Source organism: Sinocyclocheilus grahami, unplaced genomic scaffold (assembly GCF_001515645.1).
Source record: "Sinocyclocheilus grahami isolate Dianchi unplaced genomic scaffold, SAMN03320097.WGS_v1.1 scaffold330.1, whole genome shotgun sequence".
Taxonomy (NCBI): domain Eukaryota; kingdom Metazoa; phylum Chordata; class Actinopteri; order Cypriniformes; family Cyprinidae; genus Sinocyclocheilus; species Sinocyclocheilus grahami.
The window spans coordinates 1,102,854-1,116,480 of NW_015505509.1; the positions used below are offsets into that span (position 1 = coordinate 1,102,854).

Consider the following 13,627-nt stretch of genomic DNA (forward strand, 5'->3'; position numbering starts at 1 on the left):
ATGTTGTTAGGTAGAAGAGTCGGTGGGGGGGGGGGGGGGGTGGTGTTGGAAATCGCTGATTTTTAGAAATCACCCTGAAAAAAAAAGTTTGGGGTCAGTATTATTTTTTTAAAGAAATTAATTATTTTATTCAGCAAGGAATTCAAATTAAATAGATAAAAGTGACCGTAAAGACATTTATCATGTTAGATTCTGTTTCAAATAAATGCTGTTCTTTTGAACTTTGTTCATCAAAGGATCATATTTTTTATATTTTTATACTATTTGTTTAACTTGCAGGTTTTCTTTAAAAATATAAATAAATACCTAAATATATATTTTTATTTATATATTATATATTACTTATATATGTGACCCTGGACCACAAAACCAGTCATCATAAGTCACACGAGTATATTTGTAGCAATAGCCAAAAATACAATGTATGGGTCCAAATTATCGATTTTACTTTTACGCCAAAAATCATTAGGATATTAAGTAAAGATTATGTTCCATATAGATATTTTGTAAATTTCCTACCGTAAAAATATAAAAACTTAATTTTTGATTAGTGATATGCATTGCTAAGAACTTCATTTGGACAACTTTAAAGGCAATTTAGCACCCTCAGATTCCAGATTTTCAAATATCTCGGCCAAATATTGTCCTATCCTAACAAACCATACATCAATGGAAAGCTTATTTAGGCTATTCAGCTTTTAGATGATGTATAAATCTCAATTTCAAAACATTTACCCTTATGACTGGTTTTGTGGTTCCGGGTCACACATATTAAATATTTTAATGATGCTACATTAGTCAAACATAATAGAAGGTAGGCTAATACATTTTGTTAAGTCAAATGAAATGTTAGAGAACATATAAGAACTGCCTGGGAGTCTGTTAGAAACCCCTGCAGATGATGGATTAGTTTGGTTCAGTTGTTAGTCTGCTGATTTATTTTCAGCAATAAAGAGTGCCCAGTCTGAACATCGAGCGAAAACGCTGAAAAACGCATCGTTTATGAATGTATGCCAAAGGTCACCGCAGTCTGGGATGACGACAGCTCAGGATGCATCAGATCTGCGGCATTAGGACCGCGCGCTGCGCTCCTCTTCCTCTTCCTCAGAAGAGAGGAGGGCGTATGCCGCTGGCACGGGCTGAGAGTCAAATAGGCTGACATTCGAGAACAACTCAACGGTGTGCTGGGGGTGGCAAGAGCGATGCGAGGGCAAGGCTGGAGCTGAGCCTGCGAGACATAGCTAGGATATCCGTCAAACTGAGCTTATTTAGTCGCCAAAGAAAGCCTAACGTTCTAACAGTTAGCGTTTAAAGGACGAGAGACCATGTCGGTGCTGGCTTTGCAAGAATACGAATTCGAGAGGCAATTCAATGAAGATGAAGCCATTCGATGGATGCAGGAGAACTGGTACAGTAGCTCTGATGCATGATAAACAAGCCGGACCATAATAATCACAGCTATGCCGACAAAGCCGTTCATCAGATAGCGTGTTTGCACTGACTGACTAGCATATTAAACATCTGAACCATGCATTAAGCCGAACGCTTAAAAACCGTCGGGGGACTCTTGAAAGTCACTGGCAGGTACCATCCAGACCACGATGCACACCCCCCCCCTCGAGACTCAACAATATTGTTTCGACATTGCGTTCTATTTAATAACACCAATGATCTATAATATTTGAAGATCGCTGCACTCTTAACTTAATCAGATTCGAAGCCTATTCAGTGTGATGCTCTGCTTATGTCCCTCGTGACATTTGGAACTCTCATCCTCCACGAAGCCGCACGGCTTCATATCTTTATTTGAAAAACACGATTTTTTTCGTAAACAAAACTGAATGTGTGTTTCAAAGCGGTGTATCCAGCCTTAAATAGCGCCTGCCCAAAGTAGCGATGTCCGATTCGGGAAAGATTCGTTCTTTTAGAGTCGGATCTTTCCAATAAATCATTTGAACCGATTCACAAAACTGGTTTAAAAAGCTTTGCTCACGAATCGGACTGAATTGGAGGTTCTGGAGTCTACAACTAACCGATTCATTCTCCTCCGAACATGTCTGATTCGTTATGAGATATGAACTGACTCGGGTGAATTGTTTGACTAATAGGACGACAAGGTACAACAAGCAGAAATGTTACATTATCAACATGTGTTAAGCCTACTTGATTTTGTGACAGTTAGGCTACACACACACATCTAACATAAAGGCTCTTATTAATAAAACATAATTAAAAACGTAATACAGGAATAGGCCTAAATAAACACGGATAGCCTACGTTTTTATTGAAACGTTAAAAGTAGGGTAGGCCGGTTTGTCAGGCACTACGTGGTGACAATCACGCCATGACGTAAAAGATTTGTTTTGAACCGTTTTGTAAACGAATTGTTCAAAAGAACCGATTCGCGGAAATGAGTCGGACTTCCCCATCACTAGCTCAAATCCTAGCCTAGCCCACAATCTCTAGCAAAAATGTGAACGCCATAATACAGGTAATCATGTGGAATCATATGGAGACATGCAAGCAAAGCGTTATTACATTCGCTGTATAGGAAGACTGTGTATATGAAGTCTTTATAAAATCTATCAATACATAGCTAGGTGCATGTGCATTATTCTGTAGTTATTGGCAGAAATCATCGCTGCTTTTGTGCATTTGCCACGTTTCCCTGCTTGGAAACTGTAGCGCTTGTTTAAAGTATCTGACACGGTAACGTCAACACGATTACTCGCTATGGATCAATTTCACGCTTTTGTAATTATGTAGCGCGTTTGGAGCCGGAGAAGTAAGGCTGGTGTAGAGTTCATAGCAGCTAACCAATGGGATGCGGTTGTTGATGTCTGCTGACACACATTTGACCAATCACGTTTCCGCGTCATTGGCTGACTTTTCGGGGTTGCTTGCATCACATCTATCATCTTGTGTCCTCCTGTGAGGAGAAACATCTACTGTCTTGAACGTACCGTATGTTTGAGGTTTAATAATTCTGTTTTGTTGATTAGGCTATTTCAGCCTGTTTTTGATCACTTAAGAGTGTGCTTGTGTGTTTAACTAAAACACTGAAATTATAATAATAATAATAATAATAATTCATAACATTTATATATATTCTGGGCACTCAAAGCGCTTTACATTGTCAGGGGTTATCTCCTCATCCACCAAAAATGCAGATTTAATGCAGATGCAGAAATGCAGATTTAAAGGCATAGTTAACCCAAACACTTCAATTCTTTATTAGTCATTATTTACACTCAAATCATTTTTCATACACTTTCCAACACTTATTACCTTCCATGGAACACCAAAAATGATTTCAGGCAGACTGACAAACTCAGTCACCATTCACTTTCATTAAATGGGGGAAAAAATATGCAGCGATAATGAATAACTGTCATTCTGCCTGACCCCTCCTTTTGGGAATAAAATCATACCAATATGAAAGTAGTAAATGATGACAAATTTTCAATTTTTGAGTAAACTATCACTGTAAGACAAAATAAATAAATACCGGAGACACATTTATAGACAGACACCTGACAATTCATCACAGGCTTGTAACCACACTTCCCTCTAGGTATTTAATGAACTTACAACCATCACAAGTTCTGTGGTTTCTTAATACTTGTAGTCACATAACTTTATGAGTAAGACTAAGATAATGGCCCTCTCTGTTATCATTTTTTTTTTCAATTTTATTCATCTCGTAGCTACAACTGTTCTTTGTTTTCTAAATGAGTTTAATGCTTTTGTCTTTATATGCACTTCCTACCAGTGTAACCGAATATGTAATTACCCAATCTACTAAATGCATACTCTCATTTTGTAATGTAATTTAACATCCTGTATATTTCTATAGCATGTTGTAGTAGCTCCATAAAGATCAGTGCGTTAAAATCTTAGATATCCAACAACCAAAGTCTTTGCCAATGGTCATTCAGCTGAGTGGGTTAAATACCAATTAGCTGTATTACTCAGCATTTTTAAGACTATAGATCAGCCTGGTAATTCACATTGCCTCCTTTGCATTCAAGGCTAATGCATAGAAACAGAGACTAAACATTTGCTTGAAAAGCATTTTTCACAACCCCTCCCCTGTTCTCATTTAAAAAGCAACTGCGAGCGCGTGTCTCTGCTTTAATAATCCCACGTTCTGCTCTGTGATGAATGACTGCAACACCACAGGATCCTTTCGTACATCTTCCTGATGATCAGGCAAACAGAATGTCAGCTTTGATAAACAATTCTTGAATTATTTATGCTAGGCAAGCACAGGTGCTTCTACACAGACTATAGAGTTTCCAGATCTTTTAAATTAATAAATAAGTGTAAATATATGAGTATATTGAGTATATGAATAGATTGTTGCAATACTCGTGAAAATATGTTTTTAAAAATCTCACTCCAAAAGGTACTTCTGCATTTCAATGGCTGTGCCGGTGCTCATATATATTCAGCATATGTAGCAATAAATGTGTGTACGTGCATTTTACAGGCCATGTACGTGTTATGTAAAACATGACTTTACTAAAATTAGTTCACTAATATTTGACAGTGCTGAATCATACCTGCTAGACAGACAGCCATATTGGCATTTGTTCTTGCCATTTTAAATAAATAAATACATACATACATTTATTAGAAATATACATTTTTCATTTTTTTATATTATCTGTTAAAATAAGAATTAATTTTATTATAAAGTTATTATCAATTAATAGGTTTCAATGGTTATATAGAATACAGAACTGAAACTTGCATAATATATATTTTTTTTTATGTGGGTTGCTAATATTTGTCTTTTTGATTGGCAAAACAATTCTCAGCGAAGATCAATAAGACAGAGCTGCCATAGCTTATGCAATGTGCCACGTTTCGTGTTGGTCTGATTTGACCAGAGAGATTTAGCCTCAGGTTGTGAAGATAACCATAGGTCATCTCTAATCTGGGTGTATTTTTATCCTCTATCCTCATTATACTACACTTCCCAAAAGTTTCTTTATTGAGCTCTCATTGTAAGAGTCTGTCTCTCAAAATAAAGACACAAGCAGACAGGAGGCACAGAAATACTGTGGATAAATAAAAGTGGACTGATTTCCGCACAGACTGCCAGGCTTACATAATAGAGACACATACAGTCGTGGCAAAACGTTTTTGGCAGTGATATAAATTGTGTGTTTTGCAAAGTTTGCTGGTTCAGTATTTGTAGATTATTTTACACGTTTCTAACGTATACTGAAAAACAATGATAAGCATTTCATAAGTTTTAAAGGCTTTTATTGGCAAAAAAATATAATGAGTCAATATTTACAGTGTTGACCCTGGTTCTTCATAACCTCTGCAATTCGCTCTGGCATGCTGGATATTAGCTTCTGGGCCAAATCCTGACTGATGGCGATCCATTCTTGCCTTATTAGTTCTCGGGGATGATCACAATTTTTGGGCTTCTGCTTGTCCACTCGCCTTTTGAGGACTGACCACAGGTTCTCTATGTTGCCTGGCCACAGATCCAAAATTTCAATGTAATGATCTTCGAACCACTTCTTTATCACTCTTTCTATTTTGACATGGTGCTCCATCATGCTGGAAAATGCACGGATCGTCACCAAATTGCTCATGGATCGTTGGAAGAAGTCGCTCTTGCAGGACGTTTTGATACCATTCTTTATTCATGGCAGTGTTTTTGGGCAGAATTATGAGAGAGCCCACTCCCTTGGTTGAAAAGCAACCCCACACATGGATGGTCTCAGGATGCTTCACTGTTGGTACGTCACAGGACTCATGGTAGTGTTCACCTTTTCCTCTCTGAACAATCGATTTCCCAGATGTCCCAAACAGTCAGAAGGGAGCTTCATCAGAGAAAATAACTTTGCACCAGTCTTCTGCTGTCCAATCCTTGTACTTCTTGCAGAATTTCAGTCTGTCCTTGATGCTTTTCTTGGAGAGAAGTGGCTTCTTTGCTGCCCTTCTTGACACCAGGCCGTTGTCCAAAAGTCTTGGCCTCACTGTGCGTGCAGATGCTCTCACACCAACCTGCTGCCATTCCTGAGCAAGCTCTGCACTGCTGGAGACACGATTCCGTTGATGACTCCTCAGGAGGAGACGGTCCTGTTCTGTAGCTGACTCCTCAGGAGGAGATGGTCCTGGCGCTTGCTGGACACTCTGGGACGTCCTGAAGACTTCTTCACTGCAGTCAAACCTCTCTCCTTGAAGTTCTTGAGGATCCGGTAAATGGTTCTTTCAGGTGCAATATTCTTCGTAGTAATTTCCTTGTATGTGTGGCCATTTTGATGCAAAGCGATAATGACTGCACGTGTTTTTTTTGGAGGTAACCATTGCTAACAAGAACGCAATGATTGGAAGCATTCTTCCATCCTTTTATAGCAATCAATCTGCGCCGCTATCTGATGTTCAATCTATTTAGTATGATAGTGATTTTACCTGACTAGTACTCATTCACACTTTCACATGTGCTGCTGATATGATTAGTCAATTAATGTTAGCTGGTCATTTTGTGTCAGGATCAAAAAACATTGAATTTTTTGGGCCAATGAAGCTTTTAGCAATTATTTAAAATGCATCTAATCACTCTACACAACAATCTAGAAACAATGTGAAAAATTTATGTCACTGCCAAAACTTTTGGCCATGACTGTAGAGTTTCCTGGCACCACAAACCATTGTCCCTGCAATAAATGTTACTTAATACAATCTTATGAATGCAGACAGTCACTTTACTACACCACGCCACTGGCCTTGAGAGATTATATTTATAAATAGGATTAGCTTTTCCTGTATCTTTCAACTGACACGTCTAAAAGGTCTTTGACAAAACTTAAAGCCTTTGCCACCCACCACAACTAGGGGCACTTGACAAAAAAACAATTATTTCAAAATTTGACCTCTGAAAGAGCAGTCACCTTGTTTCTATTTTCAATGCGAGTAGCCCCGAAGAAGAGATTGCATTTGATGTTTGGAGAGGGTGGTAGAAAAAAAACAAATACCTCTGGCTAAAGCCCTTTCCACATGTCACAAATTATAACATCAGCCATCAGTTTGTTTAGCCTTAGCCATGTTATCGCACTCAGATCTTAAACTCAACAGCAATCAGTAGGGTTAGCCAGAAACTGTTTAGCTAGAAAAAGAATAATTTAAATATAGGCCTACATATTATATATATTTTCAGTTAAAAGTAGTAATTCAGCCTTAATAGTACAAAAAAAAAATGTGAAAATGTACTCCTCTTCAGGCCATCCAAGATGTAGATGAGTTTGTTTGTTTTGATGAGGATGTTTTTATCAGCTGTTTGGACTCTCATTCTGACGGCACCCATTCACTGCAGAGGATCCATTGGTGAGCAAGTGATGTAATGCTAAATTTCTCCAATTCTGTTTCGATGAAGAAACAAACTCATCTACATATTAAAAGGCACAAGGGTGAGTAAACTCTCAGCATCTTTTCATTTATGGCAAATCTGTTCCTTTAACATGGAATTTAAAAAAAAAGGATTGTGTTTGCATGTCCATGTTGAGGTTTCGCTCTGACAGAAACCCTTTTCTGTGCTTGTTCAGTTAATTCTACCATCCTGCACTTTTCCAACACTGTGCTGCGTTCAGTTAAATATCACTGAATCAAGCAGAACAGATTCTGCTACCGTCGTTAGTCTAAAACTGCTATTAGGCTGCAAAATCCGTTTATTTAGCGGTTTTTAAATAAATTGCTCTTTTGAACTTTCTATTCATCAAAGAATCTTGAAATATATATCAGTGTCCACAAAATATTAATATTAATGTTGAAAACAAGAAATGTTTCTTGAGCAGCAGATCTGCATATTATAGAATAATTTCTGCAGCACGATGTGACACTGACGACTCGAGCAGTGGCTAAAATATTTTAAAATAAAATATAGAAAATAATTAACAATATTACTGTTTTTACTGTATTTATGACCAAGTAAATCCATCCTCGGTGAGCATAAAAGACATCAAGACATCAAAACAAAACATTAAAAAAATCTTGGGTTACACTTTTTTTTAAGATGTCCTTGTTACACATATTACATGTACTTACTATTATAATAACAATTAAATATGCATAATTACATGCAAGTAACCCTAAGCCAAACCCTAATCCTAACCATATAGTATGTATATGTAGTTAATTAATATTACTCAGTACTTAAATGTATAATTACACTGACTGTAACAAGGACACCTTAAAATAAAGTGTTACCAAATCTTGTTAGTGTGCATATGAATATATAGTTTGGATAAAATTATATGCTAAATAACCACTTATATACAGCATATAGGTTTCATAGTTCTGACATTTGTTCTGATATTTAAAATATATATATACAATTATTTTTTAAAAATACTGATATAGTCTGACTTGGAATATGCTTCAAATTTAAACCTCAGTCACTTATATAAAATTGTAAATTCATCAAATTGACAGGTCATCATGAAAATATACTGTGAGCAGAAGGTCACGCTAAAGGTTGATGTGAACGTTTCTTTGGACTTTACTCATTTTTTGCCATCTCATTCCTTACAGGAAGAAGTCCTTCCTCTTCTCTGCACTCTACGCTGCCTGCATACTCGGTGGGCGGCATGTAATGAAACAAAGGGAGAAGTTTGAATTGAGGAAACCTTTAGTACTATGGTCTTTAACACTTGCAGCCTTCAGGTAAATATGTCTATTGGTAAATGGGCCATGGTTCATGCATGCAAATGTTTAAGGGTGTATCTATGGGTGTTACATGCATCTATCCATTTGCCTACAACACCTGTTGATTTAAAATAAATTGCTCTTTTGAACTTTCTATTCATCAAAGAATCTTGAAATATATATCAGTGTCCACAAAAATATTAATATTAATGTTGAAAACAAGAAATGTTTCTTGAGCAGCAGATCTGCATATTATAGAATGATTTCTGCAGCACGATGTGACACTGACGACTCGAGCAGTGGCTAAAATATTTTAAAATAAAATATAGAAAATAATTAACAATATTACTGTTTTTACTGTATTTATGATCAAGTAAATCCATCCTCGGTGAGCATAAAAGACATCAAGACATGAAAACAAAACATTGAAAAAATCTTGGGTAACAATTTTTTTTAAGATGTCCTTGTTACACATATTACATGTACTTACTATTATAATAACAATTAAATATGCATAATTACATGCAAGTAACCCTAAGCCAAACCCTAATCCTAACCATATAGTATGTATATGTAGTTAATTAATATTACTCAGTACTTAAATGTATAATTACACTGACTGTAACAAGGACACCTTAAAATAAAGTGTTACCAAATCTTGTTAGTGTGCATATGAATATATAGTTTGGATAAAATGATATGCTAAATAACCACTTATATACAGCATATAGGTTTCATAGTTCTGACATTTGTTCTGATATTTAAAAATTTATTTTTTTAAAATACTGATGTAGTCTGACTTGGAATATGCTTCAAATTTAAACCTCAGTCACTTATATAAAATTGTAAATTCATCAAATTGACAGGTCATCATGAAAATATACTGTGAGCAGAAGGTCACGCTAAAGGTTGACGTGAACGTTTCTTTGGACTTTACTCATTTTTTGCCATCTCATTCCTTACAGGAAGAAGTCCTTCCTCTTCTCTGCACTCTACGCTGCCTGCATACTCGGTGGGCGGCATGTAATGAAACAAAGGGAGAAGTTTGAATTGAGGAAACCTTTAGTACTATGGTCTTTAACACTTGCAGCCTTCAGGTAAATATGTCTATTGGTAAATGGGCCATGGTTCATGCATGCAAATGTTTAAGGGTGTATCTATGGGTGTTACATGCATCTATCCATTTGCCTACAACACCTGTTGTTAATGCTAAAACATATTTGCTTACTTAACACACTGCAGTGCTATAAGTGATGGAAATTAAAATGTAACGTAAATTAACAATATGTAAAGTAATAACCCATGTAGGCCATTATTCATAGAGGTAGGCCCATTTCTGAAGCTTTTACGGCACATTAAATCAGATGTCATAATGCAATGGCAGTGCAAGATAAAACCAGTTTGCTAACAGATTATAGTTTAAAATACTTAAATCAGTCAGAATGAAAAGACACTTCACATTTCTGTGATGTGCACTTTGTGTTTAAAGTGATGCCGTTTTGCACATTACAATACACTGTAGTGAACAGAGCATGTGAGCGGAGCGGAGCGTGAGCGGAGCGGGGAGCGGAGTGGTAATATTTCCTTAAGAGCGCAGAGCGCCTTTCTGAAGATTCCGCTCCGCTCGCTCAAAACGCTCAGCGCCGCTCGCTCAACCCAGAATGCCGTTTGGTGATTTGCTTGTTCGAGATCGAGAATCAGAATGGAAAGACACTTCACATTTCTTTGATGTGCACTTTGTGTTTAAAGTGATTTTGCACATAACACACTGCAATGAATACTGCGCATTTATAAATTGTTTCATGTTTTAGCAGATTAATGGTGTGCATTATAGCCAGAAAAACAAGCCACTTCCTCGTTCCTTCATAAAGACCTGCATATATGGTACATAAGAGGCCTGCATAAATAATTTCATATTGAGCTTGCACCTTAACATGTCGTCTAACTTAACAATGTAACATATCTCCCTCTTCTATGTGTGGAGATCAGCACTATAGTGACTGTAGAAAGGTGGTGAGACAGACTACATCGCACTTCCAGGTTTATCACATGATCCGGCCTTTGGCATCCACTATACAAAACCTAAAACTGGAACCTGAGTGCCAAGTAACTGCCCAGCCACACCATGTAAAGTGTCAGTAAATAAGCACACCCAATAAAAAAATAAAGCATCGTTAGCCTTAGTAGTCCTAACAGTTCAATAAAGCATATACCATTTTGTATCTGATTTAAAGTGTCTCTTTTGTTTTGTTGCACATCCTTCTTCAGTATATTTGGTGCCATCAGAACTGGAGGCTACATGGTGAACATCTTGATGACCAAAGGCCTAAAGCAGTCAGTGTGCGATCAGAGTTTCTACAACGGACCAGTCAGCAAGTTCTGGGCCTATGCTTTTGTCCTCAGCAAGGCACCTGAACTAGGTGAGATTATATGTCTATAGGTCCCATTTTATTTCAGTTTCATAGGTTAAGATTTAAGCTATTTTATATATTTGTTCCTAAGTACCTCTCAATATTTTTTCTTACAAAATTTTCTTTTTGAATTTTGAATATTTAATTTAGCAATTTTTTCCACTTAGAGTTTATCATTAAAAACAAAAATGTAATAACACTGCTACATGAAGTCTTTACAAAATCTCAAAATGAACATACATTTTTCATACTGCACATAAAAGTATGATGCCTATATTCACTTGTAGCATTTAAATTATTGCTTTCCTTACTTTGTGATGCATTTTTAGTTCATTAAAACAAAATAGTTTTTTTTTTTAATCTGCCACAAAAATAGTTCTTGGTTATAATTTAAAATAATTTTATTACCAGTACATGCTTTTTTTTTTTTTAAAGGTATAAATCTCAATACCACAAAACTTGAGTATCATCAACCTGAAAACATAAAACTGCTATCAAATTTCTACAGCACAGGCACAGTGTTATATACAGTATATATAAAATGTAAATTTAATTTTCATGTTTTTTTTTACTCCCGGCAAGCATACTTAAAGTTGAGTACTCCTAGTCATATTGTACACTAATAATATACATGCAGATACAAATATACACCTACTACTTTTATAAAAATCTCTTTAAATTAATACGTAGACCATTTTTAGGAATGCTTTATCCATATAAAGCAAAATTCTGTGTAATTCTCTATTCTCACATTGTGGGTCCCGAAAACAACAGTTTATGTTAATATAGGACCATGGCAAAGTATAAACAGTTGTAACCACATTACAAGAGTTCCCAAATCCTCAACTCCATTTAAAACAGCTGTAATCCTTTAACACAGAAAAAAATTCAGTTCAGTTAAATACGTTCTGCCTCCTCGATGTAGCTTGCTCCAGTGACAAAGCACTACTGAGAAGCCTAGTGTTCATCTGCATGAATATAATTGGTTGTGAAAGCATAACAGAATTTGTTAGCATGAACCTTGCAGCGTAACCCCAAGTCTAGAAATCTAGGATAGTGGATCTATTTTCCGCCTGCCTGGGCCTATTGTGTTTGTCATGTCCTGCCAGTTAGTGGGCTACCAGGCCTATTGTAGAGACAAAAAGACAGCACTGAGACAACATGAGGACCATCCTAGGCACAGGCCAAGCATAATGGGTCATGATGTCCTGTTCACTGATGTACAGCAGGAGACATAGCAACATATATAGACTTTTGACCAGCTGCACTTGCCCTCTGATATTAATTTATGGACAATTTAAAAGTCAACAACAACAAAAAAAACTTTTTTTTTTATTATATTTTTTACTACTGTTACTTAGGATGCATTAAAAGTCACATTAAAGACTTTTATAATGTTACAGAAGATTTCTATTCTTTTTTTTAGGATTTGTTGACTTTATTCAGTAACTGTGTTTCCATCATAGTTTATGCATGTTTTCTCATCTAATACAAAACAATTAAATAAATAAATGATCTGTCTTAATAGAGTGCATACATTTTTATGCACATTTTAAGAATGCTCATCTTGCTGTTCCTATCCCGCATTTTTTCAATGCTATATCCTACGCAACATCATTAGCTGGGCTTCACTAACTGTTGTTTACTTACAACACCTTTAATGACTTAAATTATAGCTTAAAAACTTTCAATGTCTACACTGTTTGACCTTGTTACATTTAGCCAAATAAAACTTACCACCTCAGCAGTGCCACAAACTGATCACCTCCATGCCACGCTGAATTGAGGCAGTAATTAAAGCAAAAGGAGCCCCTACCAAGTATTGAGTACATGTACAGTAAATGAACATACTTTCCAGAAGGCCAACAATTCACTAAAAATGTTTTTTTTTTATTGGTCTTATGAAGTATTCTAATTTGTTGAGGTAGTGAATTGGTGGGGTTTTGTTAAATGTGAGCCAAAATCATCACAATTAAAAGAACCAAAGACTTAAACTACTTCAGTCTGTGTGCATTGAATTTATTTAATACACGAGTTTCACAACTTGAGTTGAATTACTGAAATAAATGAACTTTTCTAATTTATTGAGATGGACCTGTATTCTTTCACTGTTATGCTCTGGATGTCCATGAAATTCCTACCAGCAGGGCAGAGGTGACAGTTCTAATGACTCCAGAACAGAAATTTAAGGGGGCATCTTTTAGACACACTAACACAACATACATTGGATAAAGGTACATGTTAATACCTTGATTATTTTATTTATTATTTTTGGCATTATTATTATTGTATTATTCTTAGACATTGGTTCTCAACCAGGCGACTCCCTAAAGGGCCTTTGCAAACATACAGGAATACTAAGTCTTAAAATGCTTAAAAAACACAAAGATGTATAACATTAGAAGTTCACAGAGCCGTGGTTCACTGACAAGCTAGGCAATATGGCGTTCATAATCGAATGCGATTCATCTGCGATTATGAATGCGATATTGCCTAGCTTGTCAGTGAACTACAACTCAGTGTAGTAAATGTCGCTCCTTCTGAAAGCA

General features: G+C 36.2%; 1 protein-coding gene across 1 annotated transcript; it reads left to right on the forward strand.

The window, feature by feature from the left end:
- Nucleotides 1-1,104: 1,104 nt before the first annotated feature.
- elovl6 (ELOVL fatty acid elongase 6) lies at nucleotides 1,105-11,107 on the forward strand. The gene is made up of 3 exons (XM_016295131.1): nucleotides 1,105-1,408; nucleotides 8,554-8,685; nucleotides 10,936-11,107. Exons 1-3 carry the CDS (start codon nucleotides 1,326-1,328, stop codon nucleotides 11,105-11,107), a joined length of 387 nt encoding a protein of 128 aa, XP_016150617.1. The 5' UTR covers nucleotides 1,105-1,325.
- Nucleotides 11,108-13,627: the final 2,520 nt, after the last annotated feature.

Bases quoted from the DNA above. Each gene is read 5' to 3' on its own strand.
- elovl6 (XM_016295131.1), top strand. From the start codon at position 1,326: ATGTCGGTGCTGGCTTTGCAAGAATACGAATTCGAGAGGCAATTCAAT. The intron at 1,409-8,553 runs GTACAGTAGCTC...CATTCCTTACAG, and splicing joins CGATGGATGCAGGAGAACTG to GAAGAAGTCCTTCCTCTTCT. The intron at 8,686-10,935 runs GTAAATATGTCT...ATCCTTCTTCAG, and splicing joins TTAACACTTGCAGCCTTCAG to TATATTTGGTGCCATCAGAA.